Source organism: Pristis pectinata, chromosome 7, assembly GCF_009764475.1.
Source record: "Pristis pectinata isolate sPriPec2 chromosome 7, sPriPec2.1.pri, whole genome shotgun sequence".
Taxonomy (NCBI): Eukaryota; Metazoa; Chordata; class Chondrichthyes; order Rhinopristiformes; family Pristidae; genus Pristis; species Pristis pectinata.
In genome coordinates, this window is record NC_067411.1 from 73,448,729 (window position 1) to 73,467,057 (window position 18,329).

Below are 18,329 nucleotides of genomic sequence, written 5' to 3' on the forward strand. Positions count from 1 at the left end.
AAAAGTGTTGACAGCTTCAGACAACAGGAAGATATCTAATAAACTTGTCAGGTGGGCAGAAAAGCAGCAAGTGGTATTTAATCTGAGAAAGTGTGAGATTACGCTACTGGAGTATACAAATAAGATAAAAAGCATACACATGAAGAGCTAGATCCTGTAAAGTAGAGGAACAGAAGGACCAAGGAACACATATCCATAGATTCCTGAAGGCAGCAAGACAATGCAGACATGGTGTTTTAGAATGGATGTGGGATTCTTCAATTTATTAACCAAGGAACAGAATACAAGAGCAGAAATCCATAATCTAGACCACCATAAAAACTTGTTAGCCTATAGCAAGATTACTGCTATTACCTTTGTATTTATAGAAGGGAAGAAGTACAAGATGAGACTTATAAGCATGTTGCCAGGATTGAAGAATTATACTTACAATGAAAGAATACTTGGGCTAGGCTGATTTTCTCTAGAACAGAAAGAATTTAAAGGGTACCAGATAAGGTGCAAGGAAGGATCCACTTACCTTAGCAGAGATTAATAGTTAGGAAAATGGTAAAGTAGTTGAAGAACAGTTGAGGAAAACAAAATTATGTGCAAGTCTGAAAGGCGGTTGAGGCAATAACCTTCCATGTATTTACAGATTATTAGATACACACATAATACAGCACAACCCCAAAGTTAAGGATAGTGTTAAGGATTGAGAGCTAGGAAGTAAGTTTTTTTTAAACTGGCATGGGCTCGATAGGCCTGATGGGCCAAACAGCCTCCTTCTGTTCAGTAAGGTTCAAAGATTATAATGGGTTAACATTTTACAACATTGCCAGTTTAAAAAAAATAAGTTACTTAATTTGTTAAGATAAAACAAATTAGTCAATAAGCTAAAACTCCTATGACGAAAGAGGCATTTAAAATTATGTCAAAAATATTTTAAAATGCTCACCTGTAACCCTCAGATCTGTGACATTATTGGCCATTTTAAAACCATAAGTCATTGACTGAAAATCCTCCTGAAAATACAAATAAAAGTAAAAATTGGTAACTTGGTTTATTATTGTCACATGTACAGAGGTACAATACCTCCAAGCGATTGATTCCAGCAATACGTATTGCTCTATGTTTCCCCTCCTGTGGATTACTATCTTCATTATATTTTTCTCCCTCCAGCGAGAATGTCAAAAGGGGAAAAATCACCACTTAATTAACTTTTATAGTAGAATAAAACCAGTAAATGCTGAAAGCACTCAGCAGATCAGGTAGCATCTGTGGAAGCAAATAGTTTTAAGCTGATAACCTCCCATCAGAACTTGGAAAAATGAGAAATAAGGGAAGGTTTAAGTTGCAGAAAAAGGGGAGGGGTAGAACAAACAAAAATGGAGTATACACGCTGGAGACCAGGAGCGATAGAATAAAACAAGTGGTGGCACTGATTAAAAGGGGGAGGCAAGGCCTACAGAATAACAAATGCCTGGGGGAAGATACAAATAGAAGATTACTTGAAATTACCATGAAAGAGAGAGAAGAATAAAATTGAAATGTTACAAAAGATATAGGACTGATTACCCAAAACAGTTGAATTTTATTGTGGGTTCAGTGCCTCGTTAGAAGATGAGATACAGTTCCTTCATTGGCCTCCTACACTGAGGCAACAAAGGTCAAAGAGAGAGATCAGAGTAGGAACAGGTTGAAGAATTAAAGTCTTGGGTAATTGGAAGCTCAAGAGCATCTACATTTGGTGCAGAGATCTAAATTCATCTTGTAAATTGGAGGGGGGTGGGGGCGGGGTCACCAAATACTAGGAGGGGAAAAGTCATTCTACTGACTTCAAGTTAAACAAATAGTAGGAGGGGATGCAATGGGCTAGCATAATGCAAAGCTGTCCTATTATTATTACTAAAAATAAGAACTTCTAATAATAATACTAAAAATAATCAAAGTAATGATTTTATCTTAAGTACATCAATATAGAATATGGTACTTCAGCAGAAATTATTGTGTAAAGACCAATTTATTTTGCTCATAAAACAAGATAATTTTAGTTTCTTCTAAGATATCAAGAGGAAAGATATTCTGCCTGTTTATCCTTAGTATTTCACTAATGCCTAATTTTAAGAAAACATGATTAAATGCAGATTATTCAATAACCTCTCAAGCTGAAAAGATTTAATGCTGGGCCATTCACAAGATTTTTTTTCTACTGGCCCGAGGAAAGCTTTTTTGGTGTCAAAAATCAATGGATAAAGGAGAAGGAAAACTGGTTCACTGTCCCTCTGCACTATTTATCTAACTTGTGTTGGGTCACACTCTGATGCAGGAAAACATAACCTATTTTGTTACACTTTATTCCATCTGCCACTTCTTTGCCCACTCTCCCAATCTGTTCAAGTCCTGCTGCAAATCCCCTGCTTCTGCAACACTATCTGTCCCTTCATCTATCTTTGTATTGTCTGCAAACTTGGCCACAATGCCATTAGTTGCTTCATCCAGATCATTTACATGCAAAGTAAAAAGTTGTGGTCTCAACACCGATCCCTGCGGAATTCCACTAGTCACCAGCAACCATCCTGAAAAGGACCCCTTTATCTCCACTCTCTGCCTTCTGTCAGTCAGCCAATCTTCTATCCACGCTAGTAGCTTGCCTCTAGTGCCATGGGTTCTTGTTTAGCAGCCTCACGTGCAGCACTTTGTCAAAGGCCTTCTGAAAATTCAAGTAAATAACATCCACTGCCTCTCCTTTGCCTAACCTGCTTGTTACCTCCTCAAAGAATTCTAACACATTTGTCAGGCAAGATTTCCCCTTAACAAAACTGTGCTGACTTCTCCTTATTTTGTCACGTACTTCCAAGTACACTGAAATTTCATCCTGAATAATGGACACTAAATCTTACCAACCATAAGTCATATGTACTCGTTAAAAACTATCCTATGAGCTTACCTCTTCGAAAACAGCTGCTTTGTTAACCTTTTCTCTGGCAATGTCACAGATCTTTAAAATGCCAAGGGCAAAAGCTTTCATTGCAGAATCCTCAATTAAGTCTGGATTATGAACATAAAGGCACGTGAAAACTGTCTGGGCCAAAGAATGTCCTTCTAGCCAGGTTATCTGTTGGAAGAAGCCACGAGTTAAGACTTCAATTTAAACTGATATTTAATGATTCCAACAATAAATAACACAACATTAAGTAGCTTTACACCTTGTAGAGAAAGCAAACATCACATGCATGAAAGTTGTACTGCTCTTTCAAACCAACTAACCTGTTCAAAATTCAGTGAGTGGTTGGCCAAAGGGAAAGAACACAACTTTGAATATACAAAGTATGTACAGATTAAAATATATTGTTTCTCCCTAATCCCGAGCCCAATTTCAACAGTTTAAAAAAGATTTTATATGAATAAGTATAATACCAATTCAAACAGTCTTTTTTTTGAAAAAAGAGAAGTTGCTTATGGAGAGAGAATTTGTTTACAATTTGGCCAGCTTAAAGAACAAACCTGAAAATACAAAATACTTGGGAAAATTGTTGAAGACTTAAAGACTTCAATACTAACTGGTTAGCAGAATTGGTTTGGTACAGATAAATATTGTGAGGAAGTAGACAAAAGAAATATATCTTTTAGTCATGTGGCTAGCAGTTAAACCTCTACAAAGCATGATAGGAAAAGAAGCCAACTTTACACGAGTATCAGTTTACTGTGAAAACTACATGAACAAGACAGTTGAAAAAGCAAATACCTTATGTTAAAGGGGCAAAAAAATAAAGATGACTAATAAGAAAACATTGGAGCAAATGTATCCAGTTTATCCAACCCTTGAAAAATGATCTCAGAACCAGGAGGTCTGGAGTCTGATACAGCAGGAATATGTAACCAGATGAAACAAAGGAAAAATGTCAGTAATAGAAAATGGCCTTGCAAGCCACAAGGAGGAAGGCAAGGAAACAGCCCAGAAATTTGGTTGAATCATCCTATATAGGTAAATAACTGACTTCACCCTTCTTGTTGGTTTACTAGAAATACAAGGGCCTGAACATTTTGGGGGGAAAAAAAATCAGAAAACACAAAAGAACATTGAACACATGGGCAACCATCACAGAAGGAAGACTGAGTTCAGAACTCAGAAGAAAACTACAGGAAGTGAGCCTGGCCAGTTCATATCACACGGGTGGTATCTAAGTCCAAGACATGAGTTTTGAGATTTAATGTAACAAGCAACAAGCCAGAACATTGAATTAAATGCAAAGTTATAAGGAATAATTGAATTCCAGTGTACTTTGATTCCTGTATGAATAAAGACTGTTATACTAAACTTCAGTTTCTTTGTCTACCTCGTCAGTTGATACCCTATAGAGGGAAGAGGGTCAACAACCTTAAATGATCAGATTTAAAATGGAATCAGAGAACCTGGTGATCAGAGACACAAGTCACTAATAAATGAGATTAAACAAAAGTAATCAGAAACCTTGGCCTGGTGTCTAGCTGCATTTATATAAAAAGGAGGTGATGATCGGACTTAATTTGACTGCAGTAAATATTCTATGTCTATCAACCATTTTATTTTTATATTATAGTTATGAAAAAAGATTTGAAAACATTTTCACTAGAGTGATTAGAAAGCTTAAAGCTGTGGGTAAATTATTGGAAACCAGGGGTTGGCAATAATGTGATCAGAATACACAAATTTTAGACAGTCACAAAAAATTAAAGGGAATCAAGTGTAAAATGGAGTAGAATAGTTTCTTGATAAAAATTAAAGGAGCAAGGGGACCAAAATAAAAACCAAATTAAAAGCACAATTTAAAAAAAAACAACTCACCAAGCAACAGAAGCATGTGTCTATTATACCTATAAGTTCAGGCAAGGTCAGACCCTTGATTGTAATCGTTCCATCCTTCAGTAGGAAGTAAAAGTAAACATTACTACTCAAGAAATTAGCCATTTAAAAAGGAACATCACCCATTACAATAAGTACAATTTCCAACTTTTAAATCTAAATATTTTGGAACTGATGAACATTCAATTTCAAATAATATTGAAAAAACTGTTTCAATTATTTACATTTCTATAATTATGCTGAAGAATTTAGAAACTGTGAGCATACAAGTTTAAACATTAATATCTTGGAGCAAATGGAACTGTTGGTACTATAAGAATAAACACTTTACTTTCATAGATTCTGCAAAGCAATATACATAGGTTAAACATGAATGCAAATTGGAAGGTGGAGTAAAATGAGATTGGAAGAATTGAAAACAACTGTCACTGCAATCTCAAGTCCAATTTTCTATTTCTTCAGTCTACTTGTAAAGGCTCCACTGTTTCCTTACTACTCATTAGATCCTCTCTTATCACTAAATTACTTCTCCACCTTTCTCCCCATCATTCTTTCGGATGTTGAAATTTAGCACAGTCATCCTAGTTTTGACTGTTGTAGCCAAGCCTGCAGCAATAACATGCATAATAAATTAACATTAAATTGAGTCAAGCAGTTGTTCTGTGAAAATGGTTTCATAGCCTTCAAAAGAAAAATGACTGAGATTGCCTTCAATCTGCTATGAGGCAAGAAGTTCTAAATGAATTTTTAAATAGGCTGCACACTGAAGGAGACGATGAGGCAAAGTCGGGCAAATATCTGGTAAACAGAGTATAAAGTGGGAATGTGTGAAATTATCAATTTTGGCAGAAAAATAAAGAAGAAACATATTATCTAAATGGTGGGAGACTGAAGGGTTCTGAGATGCATTAGGATCTGGATGTCCCATTGCACGGGACATAGGAACGGCAAGTAATTAGGAAAGCTAACAGAATGTTACCGTTTATTGCAAGGAAAACTGAATACACAGATATACAGGGGCTCCACCGGTCATGAATGACCTGTCTTACGGAAATTCTACTGTACACAAATTCTCCCTTACTGTTTTTAAGTATATTTTCAAGCTAGTAATGAAATGTTTCATGATATTTATTAATGATTGGATACAGTATATATTTCATGAGTTTAATTATGTGTAGTGATCAAGTAACTATTGAATGAAATGAAAGAATTATAGTAAGTGTATACACAGCTATAAAATAATTGTTTACTATACAAAACAGATGTTTCTGGCTCAAGGAGAAATCAGCTAATGCATAGTTCTCAGCAATGGAAGGGGACCATCTGTATAGGGCACTATCCAGACTACTTTTTGTTTTATAAGGTATATTCATCACTACAGGATCTGGGCATTGCTGCAAGGCCAGCATCCCTAATTCCCATTGATGGTGGTGGAGAGAACCCTTCTTGAAACCAAGTAGTTTGCTAATAATTTCAGAGGGTATTTAATCATAGGGAAAAGTTAGACAGACTAGGCTTGTACCTGCTTTAGCTTAAAAGAGTGAGAGGGGACGATTGAAACATTACAAGAGATATTGATAGGATGGATGTCGACTGGATTATTCTAGGAGAATCTAGAACGAGGTCACAAGTTAAAAATAAGGCACCACCCATTTAAGACACAATGAAATGAGGTTCCTCATAGAGTGTCACGGGTCTTTGGAACTTGCTTCCTTCAAGGGTAATGGAAGCAGAGTCTTTCAATATTTTTAAGGCAGAGATAGATACTGTACGTAAATACTTGATCAGCACGGTGGTGAAATATTACCATTGTAACCTTGGTTCCTCAAACCATCTGTCAATCAGATCAGCCAGGTGATTATCGAATAATGGAGCTAGCTCAAGAGGTCCAAGTACCCTATCCCGTCTCTAATTCAAATTTCCATTTGCATTACATTCATGTAGTATAATGGCTTCATTATTGGATTAAGAATCCAGAAGTACTACAAAAGCAGAAAACATTTGTTTGTGTCCAATTATAAAACATAAAGAATTTGAATTTAGTTTAAAAAAAATCTTATAGTAAAGAAATTGGTGTACATCAGCAAATAGTAGCATGCAGCCAGATTACTGTAGAAAATCAGCCAACTGAGTTGCAAATATTACTTAGGGAAGGAAATCTCACATTTATAACCCATCTTGCTTTCATACCAACCTGCTGACTCATAGCACCCTCACCTCACCCTATCCCACCAAATATCTGTGACCAAAAAAAAATCCAGTTTATGAAATGCAGGGCAAGGAAATGCAATAAAATGCTTCTCCTGCCAGCAATACTCACATTGTGGAAAGTAACAGCAAATAATAACAAATAAAAAGCACACATAACTTACTGTTATTTATTTATTATAACATAATATTATTATAATAATAATAATATAACATAACAAAACACACATATAACTTAAATAAGTAACACAACATAATTTTAACCTGAACTGACATATTTCATTAACTCATGATTGTTTAAAATGGGAATAAGTTACACATTTGGAATGCTGCTAGAACTCATCAAGCTTTAGGATAAAAGCTTAGAGAATGAAAACCTACATTCTTGTAAATTACATAAACTTGGAGCCTGATACTTCCTCCGATTTCAACTATTTGCCCCCACCACCTCAATAAATTCAGAATCCAAAATTCTCAGATCGCTTACAGGATTAAAAAAAATTACTTTTTTTATATATTTACAAAATATAAATTCAAAACTCTTCTCTACATAAGAAAAATAAATATTTGGGTCAACAGCTCAGATCTTTGTCAACAACTGTAACTGTCAGAAAAGAGGTGAAAAGTGACAATAGCAACTGTGAGAATGGCATAAGAATGTAAAATGATGGAAACACTCAGCAGGTCAGACAGCTTCTGTAGAAAGAGAATCAGAATTAATGTATCGGGCCTGACCAGCTGAGTGTTTTCATATTTTGTGCTTCGGTGGTAGATACCAGCATCTGCATTTTTTTCTTTTACTTTCACTTACACGAGAACTACATAAATGGACCTTGGCTAAAATGATGGTAATTTTGTTTTTAAATAAAAGTGCCAAACCTTGACTGCCTGCTCAAAGTTGAACACCTTGCGATTCACTTGGTTACCGATCATTCCCGCATCCATCTTTGGGTCCATCATCTCAATTGCTGACATAGCTTCAAATAGGCCGAAGCTGAAAGAATAATTTCAAATACACTGAATTACAATTTTGTACAATAATTACAGTTTACAGCTTCCACTACATAGCAGGAGAAAATTCCAGTCAACACTAGCAAGAAAAAAAAACACCGATGGAATGGTATTCAGGCAATTTTAAAAGTTCCAAAGAATTAAAATTATACTGGTTAATGAAATTGCTGTCATACTTACAGTTTGTCATGAAGTAATTCACCCAGCTTAAGTTCTATAGTAAAACAGATTTAAAATTAATTTTTGCTGCTGCATTTCATTCATTGATCCAATATAAATAACAGTTAAGCATAGTAACAACTTTATAATAAACATAATAATCGCTTGCCATTACATCTTTATTATGGTGCACATGACAATCTAAACTTAACATCAATGATTTATATTGCTGGCTCATTAGCAGTGTAGAGTGAACTGGTTGTATTTTACACAGATGCTGTTATGGTGTAAAGTCTGCTCAAGTCCACAATCAGGACCTGTCCTGACACCAGAATGGAGCAGTACGATACTCAATATAGGATGCTTTCTAAGCCACATCAGAAATGGCTCACACATTCATAAAAGATTTCTGATATTCAGATTTAGCTTTGCTACAAGATGAAACAACTTTGGTTGACACTAATCTTTGTGTAACATGAATTCTAAGTGCAATAATTGTGCTTTAAGAATAATAGGCTGACATTTTAGCACAGAAACCTCAAAGGAGGTTTAATGTTCAGTTAAGTTGCCCTTCTTCCTCTAAACTCTATGAGAGACCTAGCTTACTCAATCTCTCCTCATAATTGCCACTTGCCATCCTTGGCATAGAACACTTCGTACTTTGAACCCAAACTGATAAAAACTTCAAACCTTTACAGGTCTTTTTCCTAGTTGTATTTAAAAAGATGATTCCACCACCCCCCTCCCCCCCGCTGCCCCCCCCCCCCACAAACTCTTTAGATTCATAGTGTCATCTTCAAAACTCCCAGCAGGTACATGATCAAGTAGAGGATCTTTCACACTACTCCAATGTCAAAAAAAGTGCAAAAGAGGAATTTTTCAGTGGGTGAGATTGATAACTTATTCCAAATTTTTCAGCAGGAACTGTGATAAAACCACTACCAATTTTATGGAGCAGCCTAACAATCTACAAGGAGACAATATCATCCTATTAAAATTTTAGAAGTAGTATTATAGCACTTTATTACATAATTGTGTATTTTTTAGAAAAAAGATTTCAATAGCTAAATCTATACCAAATTATTCTCTTAACAGCCCGCACACAAATTAAAATGCAATAAGCCTTGCTAAATACACCTCTGGGCAAATTTTAACAAAAGGATTATATGCCTTTCTAAGTATCAAAACAGACAGAATAAAAAAGGTCAACTACAGAAGTTCAAGAAATTAAAAACTGAATAAACTAATTTACCTATAAAACTGAACAGTGAGTGGGATTACTTTTATCCCATGCTTTAATACATGCATCCTTGCTTACAAGAGGAAGGAGAGAAAAACAAATAATAAAATGAGAATAGTATTAATTCTCAATATTAAATATCGTGGTTTGTAGTTTTTCAGCATCATTATGCCTTTTTCAAAAAGGTGCAAGCTTTCATAATTTTTTTAATAATTGTACATTCACAACTTTTGGTTACACTAATAAAAATAAAACATTAATAAATTTCTTGAAAGGGCAAAAAAAACTATAGATTTGTTCTAATTTTATTACAAGATACTGTAACATTTTATTATAGAAGTCATTTAAGACAGAAACATATTATACCTTTACAACAATCTTTGAATTCCTTAGTAATGTCTACCCAGTTTGCATTACTTTTTTCCATCTTTTCTGAGATGCCAAGCCCCCAGCCAACATCGTCTTCATCCAAGGATGCTTTCGTGACCATGGTAACTATGAAATCAAATTACACAAGTGCAAGATAAATTAAGCTGTTCAAAAGAGGACGTTGTTCCTGTTTCCTCAAAATACCCCACACAAGCAGAATGTTTTACTTCTTTACATACCAAATGAAAAGCAGCAAACATTTTACTGACATTTCCAGAGGCAGTGTCAACTATGAAGACAAACAATAGTCGTTTTATTAATCGTAACAAAAGAAATAACATTCAAGTGTAAATCTTCAGATATTAATACACATTGAACTCTTAATGGAGTGATGAAGGAAGCCAGCAGTGCACTTCCAAGTCTAGGCCCTGGTTCCGAATCAAAACAAAAAAAAACAGAAAATGCTGGGAACACTCAGTAGGTCAGGCAGCATCTGAGGAAAGAGAAACAGAGTTAACATTTCAGGTCTAAGAATTTTCATCAGAACTGTAAAGAGAGAAAACAAACAAGTTTTCAGCAGCATAGAAGGTATGGGATGGGTAGAACAAAGGGAATATCTCTGATAGGGCAAGAGCAAATGAGTTAGCATGGCAGTTAGAATCACATCATGCTTCTTTGTCTTTGTTATGTGCTGCCAACAGCAGGACTATGGGAAATGCCCTGCAGTCCAAACTACATTAATGTAAAGGGAAAAATTCAGACAATAATCACAGATAGGTAGCTAACAGAAAAGGCCATTTCTGATACAGACAGAAAGAAAGAGCAAGTTCCCTAAAATTGGAGAACTTGATAGAGTCCAGAAGGCTGCAACATGACTAGGCAGAAGATGTGGCTTGCTTTGGGCCTCGTTGTGGCAGTGCAGAAGACCACGGATGTGTCAGAACAGGAATAGGATGAGGAACTAAAGTGGCAGGTGACTGGAAACTCAGGGTCACTCCTGTGGACTGAACACATATGCTCTGCAAAACAATCACCCAATCTGCATTTGGTTTCTCCAATGCAGAGAAGGTCACATTGTGAACACCAAATACAGTACATTAGATTGGAAACACAGATAGATCCCTGCTTCACTTGGAAAGATTGTCTGGGTGTCTAAAAGGTGGGAAGGAAAGAGGCCATCTGCAACACATAACAACAGACGAAGAAGGATAATCTGATTCTAATTGCCATGTTGACCTACTTAGTCTCACCCTAACAGAAATGTTCCCTTTATTTTACCCATCACTCCCCACCTTCTACTGCAAACTAATGTTCTATCTTTCCCAGTTCTGATGAAATGCCTCAGACCTGAAATGTTAACTTTGTTTCTCTTTCCACCAATGCTGCCTGACCTGCTGAATGTTTCCAGTATTTTCTGTTTTCATTTCAGATTTCCAGCATCTGAAGTTCTTTTTTAAATTCTTTAGATGAGATCTTATCTATGGTGATGGTAAAAATACAGTAATGTTCTCAATTTCTGCAGGGAGTTACTGCACAAAGCTATTCCTAAATTCCTATGAAACTCACCCACAAAGTCATATTGATGGCTGATGCAGGAAACAGGACAGATCATACTGGTGTTTAAAGAATGCTCACTTTGGCTTCAACCAGTTGTAGGAAGTGATAGATTAATTGTTCAACTTGTTCCATTAAGATAACTATTAGCATATTTAAGAAGTTTTAAATAAAATCCTTAAAACTATTGTGGATTCCCTAGTGTCAACTGGGGGACTTCATTCCCAACTGCAGTACCGAGCTGCAAAAAATATACTGGATCTCAAACTTTATTCCTTATCCACACCGAGTTTGTGGTCTCACTTTTAAATTGCAGTAAGGATACAATAAATGACCTCAGTGAATCTAGGCAAGGGAAATACGAAGTATATTATAAAAGAAAGGGAAGAAGAATAATAAAACAAAATAGCTGGAGTGGACCATATTGCTGATCTGATCTTGCCCTTAATCCCGTTGACTCTTCGCACTGCATACATTTCCATCAATAAGAACAAGAATGCACAGATTTCTCAGGCTTGTTCTCACCAAAGCCCTGACCCCATGATACATTGTTAGAAATACTGCTTAGCTATCCCTTCATGAGTAAGTAGCTTGTAAACACACACTTCCCATATTCAAACATTTACTAAGTGAAACTGAGTGAGGTTCCAGAAGGCACAAATGACTGATGCACCCCATCACCTTCACAGGGGAGAAGGAAAGCAATACTAGAATTCTATAAAAATTACTCACGACTGCTGGTTCTACATGTTATATCCCTCAATAACAATTTTAAAAATTACTTAATTTAGATTTGTTCACTTTTATTTCACTGTATCAAGATTTATCGAAGTATTCAAAGGCAATTAACTCATGTTAAACTATAGTGCACTAGTGACTTCATTCAAAAATGATCATGACATTCTATAGTGTTTTGTAATCAGAAGCTATTGGTAGTAATTTGCAAATCTGCAAAATTAATGTACATGATTCTGGTTGTAATGTAATACAACATAACTGAGATGAAAGCTCAGATCAATGAAATCAGAAGGCAGACTAATGCAAAAGTAGCAAAACTATTTAAGATAGTTAAGCAATGTTAAAACAGGCGACAAGTTTTAAAATAACATGAGGACAATAAATTTTACTGAAAAGCTAGGGTACCATATAATAGTATACAGTCAAGATTCTTAAACCACTAAGAAATTAGAGACTAAGCCTTCATCAGTGGTTTAAAGATTCCACAGTAGTAACAAGAGATTGAAACTACTTGCCTTATCAGCTCACTATACAAAAGATAAAATGCAAATAATGGAGATCAATACTGATTCTTACAACAGCATCAGTTAAATCTTGACATACTGAAAATGAGAGTTTTTGATCCCAATCTGTTTTCTGGCCATTAAGCAGTTCTCAAGCCATGCCAATATATTTCCCTTAACCCTGTGGACTCTAATTTTGCATTGCATTCTCTTGTAAGGCATCTCATTAAATGCCTTATGAAAATCCAAATATACCACGCTGTCCTTGTCTACCTTACACTTTACAACATCAAAAATAACACCTACCAGACGTGTCAAGCATAATTTCTGTTCGTAGATATTTACACTGTCTTCATTATCTGCTGAATAACCATCCCTGGATCCACATACTTACAAAGTCAGCTGCAAACCACTAAGAGTGCCAGTAAATATTGTGCCTGCCTCCGATCTCTCTGTGAAGTGATGAATCCTATTTGTCGCAAGATGGAATGTATTTGATGTCTAGTGCTAACAAGTAGTGAAATATCAAATGATAGGTGCATGGCAAGAACAGGGTCAGGAATTTGGGCCAGGTGTATTTTCTTTTTTGTAGTTATCATGTTTATTCTTCACAAACATGTAAAATTACACTACCCTGCACATTATTTCTGTGTATGCAATTTTCCCAAGTCCTGTGATCAGTAAATGTCAAAAGTAACAGCTGCAATGATACATGGCTAGTTACGCAGCTGGAGCCAGACTCCAAAGCATGAGCCAGGTTTGTGGCTGGAGCTGGGCTTGGTTCAGGGATGACCCCCCACCCCCGTGGAGGATCAGACAGATTTGCAGCGGGAGGTAATATTGGAAATATGGCTAGTTGTGCTGACAACTGTACTGTTTTCAGTTTCAGTGGTAGCCACTAGCTACCAGCAACTATTAATGGTGAGAAATGTTCATAGCTGGTCAACCTCCTCCCTGTAATGCTGCCTTAAATCTAAAGCAATCCCTCCTTGTTTTGACAAGCTGAAACTTACACAGAAGTTGTAATACAAATGGAGGTTGACTGCTATTTGGCATTACAATTAGTGTCATTTCCAGCAATCTTAGACTTTTGCTATCCATAAGAAGCCTGTGTCCCTATTCATCATATCTAGTTCTTAGTGTACTGGCTGGTTACACTCAGTATACTCATTTGACAAAGTTTTTACATTCAATGTAAAGTGACTGCACTTGATGACTTCAAAGAAAGTGGTCTCCAAAAGATCTTGCAATGTCTGTGGATTCCACCTTTCCTAGTATTATTTCATTAAAAAAAAACATGCAGCAAATCTGGAAATAAAAAGCAAGACTTTTAACTAGCATTTTACAAATCACAAAATGAAGGTTGAAACATACAAGTTTAAGATGCAGCTGAAATATCACAAATAATTTTAAAATGCAGTGCAAAAGTTGATCTTTAAGCGGACATAGTTTTGAAACAGTTAGAGGGAATGATAATTAACATTATAAAATTAGTTTTCTTTTAAATCAGCAAGCTCGTTACACAGTGAAAACTCAGTTACACAGAATGAACTGCCAGGTGAAGTGGTAGAGGTGGGTACAATTGAAACATTTAAGACATTTAGACAGGTACAGGGATAAGAAAGATTTAAAAGGACATGGGCCCAATACAGGCAAATGGGACGAGCTCAGGATGGCACCTTGGTCGGCATGGATAAGTTGGGCCAAAGGGTCTGTTTCCATGCTGTATAACTCTAAAAAGCAAGCCATCAAAGCTTAGGTCTCATCTAATGCAAAAAAAAGTACAAAAAAGTGTTTAGTTATTTTTATATAATAAAATTGTTTTTATAAAAAAGGGAATCACTCACAACAGCTCTGAATTTTCATTTTAAAAATTGTGAAGGTATGGACTTCAGACAGCAGAGGTTACATATGAACAGATGAATTAGGAGTAAATGGCCACAAGGCACTTCAAACCTGCTCCACCACTTAATAAGATAATGGCTGATCTGATTGGAATCTCAACTATGCATTCCTGTCAACCTGTAAAAATAGGTTAGTTATTGTTGGATCAGGGGTAATTGGATATTAAGGGATAAGTGGTGAGCACAGGAAAGTGACACTGAGTTAAAAGATCAGCCATCATCAATATGAACGGTGGAGCAGGTTTGAGAGGTTGCTTGACCTCATCCTACTTCTATATCTTATATTGTTGGTTTCACAGTGCAATCATAAGGAAGGTTACAGTTTCGTAGTCATCACAACTGCAACAGCTGAGCTAATATTATTTTCAAATGCTGTGATTAGATCCTTAAAAGAATATATAATCTTGTGTTTCCCTAATGATATCAAACTAACTGGCCTGTGGTTTGTTTTTTCTCTTTCCCACATTTATTGAACAGCATGGTTATTCTGACTGTCTTCTAATCCACAGCGACTCCTCCAGAATCTAGGGTGGTCTGGACAAGCAAAATCATATACATCTCTGTCCTCTTCCCTTAAAATCCTTGGATGTACTCCATCAGATTCAGGGAGTCTGTCAGGTTTTAGTGCCTTGAAGTTTCTCCACTACTCTTTTCCCACTAATATCAATTACTTCAAACACTTCATAGTCAATAGACCTTTGGTTTACAGCAATTTCTTGTTTGCCATCCACCACAATGAAGTAAGTATCAATATATGTGGCCATTCCTTTATTTCCCTTTAGAGGTAGAGGCAGGAGAAATTATAAAGGAACAATGTTTACTTCTGCTAATTTTTTTTTATCCCCCACATTTGTGAAGTTTAAAAAAATTCTTTTAACTTACTGTCATTCTATTTCTAACAATTTTTTTGTCATCTTTTGCTTTTTTATACTCATTCTTTAATTCTTCTCATTTGCCATGGATGCATTATGTTTCCAATAGCATTTTATTTCTCACTGATTGGAATCATCAATGCATTTTTCTCAAAATCCTATGTTTAAAACCTGCAACATTATACATCAAGTGAGGCATCCACAAATGATTTGATATTTTCAAAAGATATGTAACATACATAATACAATATTTGTGCAAAGTTATGATAATGACACAAGTTCTACGATATTACAAAATACATCTTATTGCAATTATATCTATCCTTGTTATGACCACACCTGAAGAATTGTGTACATGTTTGGTCACCTTACGCGAAGGGAGCACAGTGAAGAATCACCTGATTCATGCCTGGGATGGCAATAGGAGATTGCACAGGTGAGGCCTCCATCTGAGAATTTAAGAAAAAACCAGGCTCATTGAAAAATATAAAATCCCCCTAGGGCTTGACAAGGGTAAGTATGGGGAGGATATTTTTCTTGTTTGAGTTTAGAACTAGGGAGGGGGGAGGGGGACTGGGGTGTCACAGACTCAAAATAAGGGGTAAGCCAATATATAGGACTGAAAATGAGGAGGAGGGAGGAGAATAAGTCTTTGATTGCATTCAGAATTGAGTGGACAGATTTCTGAATGTTAGAGGAATCAAGGGATAGGGCAAAGATTTGAGGTTGAAATTCAGCCAAGATTTTATTGAATGGGGAGCGGGTCAAGGCTCCTGTTCAAATACTTATTGATAATTTGATAATAACCCAGAAGCAATCTTTTTGATAAAACGGTGGCTCGTGTTCATAAATGATGTTCTGTTTCAATCAGTCGTATTAAATTTGAAAATCATGAACTGAAATTTATAACAAGTCATTTATAATTGAACATTAATCTCTGAACTACTTTCTATTGTAGAATGTATTTTTTTTCTTCCTTTACCTAGTTGCAATTTAGAGAGTAGGTAATTTTATAAATTAAGACATACTCATGTCATCACTAATCCACTATATAGGCCGAGGTATAAAGTTAAAGGTGGATCAAAATGTCATAAGCCAATTCAATATCTTCAAAATATGTTTCTCTCTCGAGAGATGTGGCTGAATAATTTCAAGCCTCACACGAAAAACATCCATTTAAACTGACGTTACCTTACAGAGAAGCTGCTTTCAGTTCATCAGCATGTACGATCAGATGAAGCCATGTTGAGGTCAACCCACTCCGTGCGGCGATCAACCGTCTCACTCTGCTTGCCGGGAACTGTAGTCTTATTCGGAGCATCGCTCCCTATCCTCAAACCTGGGCAACCCCGCTGAGAACAACAAATCCCATCAGGCTGTTATCTTCGCAGGGAAATTATCGCGATGTCTGCTCGAGCAGTGCCGGGCTATTTCCTGTAGCAACGGAAGCTGTTGCTGTAGAGAGGGTGTGAGGTTGGTTAATGCATATATTTTCATTTTATGCCTTCCTTAGTTTGGGAATTGGTGGAGTCTTTTTTTTGTAGAGATTACTTATTGATTGGTATAAGTATGGCAGAAAAATAAACAGCGTTTTTGATCACTTATTGGTGTCTAAAAGTGCTTCTCAGCCATTGAAACCTGCGGTAACGACAGCAACGGCTTGTGGTTTACCGGGGAGCGAGAGCCTGCTGCTGGGGTCCGGCTGCTGGGAATTGTTGTGCTTGACTGTTGAGATGCTCCAGCCCTTTATCCTGCTTTGCTATTGATATTTGCACGTATTCTTTCCAAATAATTTTATTCACACAGCTGAAAGTCCATGCAGTAATATCAAGAGATATTGTGAAGCGGTAGCTCAGAGAACTTTGGAAATGTATTGATCAGAGGAGATTGTTCTACCCATCATGTCCATTCGGAAAGGCATTAATGTAATTTTGCTGATAATTTTTTTTTTATATTTTGCCTTTGTATATGGTTTCAATCCAGTCTGCTGCCAAAGTGTCTATGTAGCCGGTTCAGTTGCCAAATGCTGTGGACCCGGATTGCAGGTTAATGATACCCCTGCGACAATGTAAGTGTACTTGTGCTCGTGAAGTACGCAGTTTCTTAGTTCAACATGTATTCAACAGTTTGTTTTGACCTGTTGTGTGATTTCGTACAGTTCGATCTCCTTAAGTTGTGGAACAGTGAGATCTTGTTTGTGTTGTTACAAATTATCAAGCGTGGTATTTATTTTATTTACATAGTTACATATTTTAGACTGAAATTTTTGGAGAGAGGATACTGAGTCAGAAAGAAAATAACAAAGGGAAGGAATTCCTGTCTGTCAGCGCAATGCGTAACAACATCTTAAATTTATATAAAAAAACTACTGACGTGAATTTTAATCAAATTACAAGAACCCCATGGAGAGCAAAATACTAACATTGACATACAATGTTTACGCAATATTCTGATAATTTCATTGTGAAAAATAACAAGACATCATAGCAAGTAGTATGCGTTCTGCAGAAGTTAATTTAAAATATAAGTTAATTACCTTGTGATCAAACCTCCAGGATAAGTTTAACTAGAGTTGGGAATTCAAATCTTGATGTGGAACAGAATTGTTAACAAATTATATATTTATTAAGGGAGAAATGTAATATTTTAAACTTCATTACTGAGAAGTAAGTTTCACTTCCTGGTCCTGGAAGTCTTTCTTAATCTAAAGCTTTCAACTACCCTATCCTCAAAACAACTCTCAGCTATTGTCCAGATGATTTCATGATTATTTATCCAAATCACTTGCATTGTTGCCTCCCGTGGCCTCCAATATTAGCCCCCTCTCCTTCCTGTATCTTACTTGCACACTGTTCTCTGAACATATCATTCAAAAGCAACACTCAATTCTACCACCTCTCTCAATTGTTTCTAAATTGTTGGACTACTTGCCTATCATTCAGAATG

The 18,329-nt window shown here is 36.1% G+C and overlaps 1 protein-coding gene across 2 annotated transcripts in view; it reads right to left on the bottom strand.

The window, feature by feature from the left end:
* The window catches only part of naa35 (N-alpha-acetyltransferase 35, NatC auxiliary subunit), a 43,833-nt gene extending 27,080 nt beyond the window's left edge, over nucleotides 1-16,753 (bottom strand). Inside the window, exons 1-7 of one of the 2 annotated variants that reach the window (XM_052019535.1) lie at nucleotides 16,575-16,753; nucleotides 9,810-9,938; nucleotides 8,225-8,258; nucleotides 7,913-8,027; nucleotides 4,808-4,882; nucleotides 2,930-3,097; nucleotides 938-1,004 (exon numbers count right to left, since the gene is read on the bottom strand). In XM_052019535.1, coding sequence (XP_051875495.1) covers nucleotides 938-1,004; nucleotides 2,930-3,097; nucleotides 4,808-4,882; nucleotides 7,913-8,027; nucleotides 8,225-8,258; nucleotides 9,810-9,933 — 583 coding nt within the window. In that variant the 5' untranslated portion in view covers nucleotides 9,934-9,938; nucleotides 16,575-16,753. The remainder of the gene's footprint in view (nucleotides 1-937; nucleotides 1,005-2,929; nucleotides 3,098-4,807; nucleotides 4,883-7,912; nucleotides 8,028-8,224; nucleotides 8,259-9,809; nucleotides 9,939-16,574) is intronic. The other variant, XM_052019536.1, reaches the window with a different exon arrangement.
* Between the last annotated feature and the right edge of the window lie 1,576 nt (nucleotides 16,754-18,329).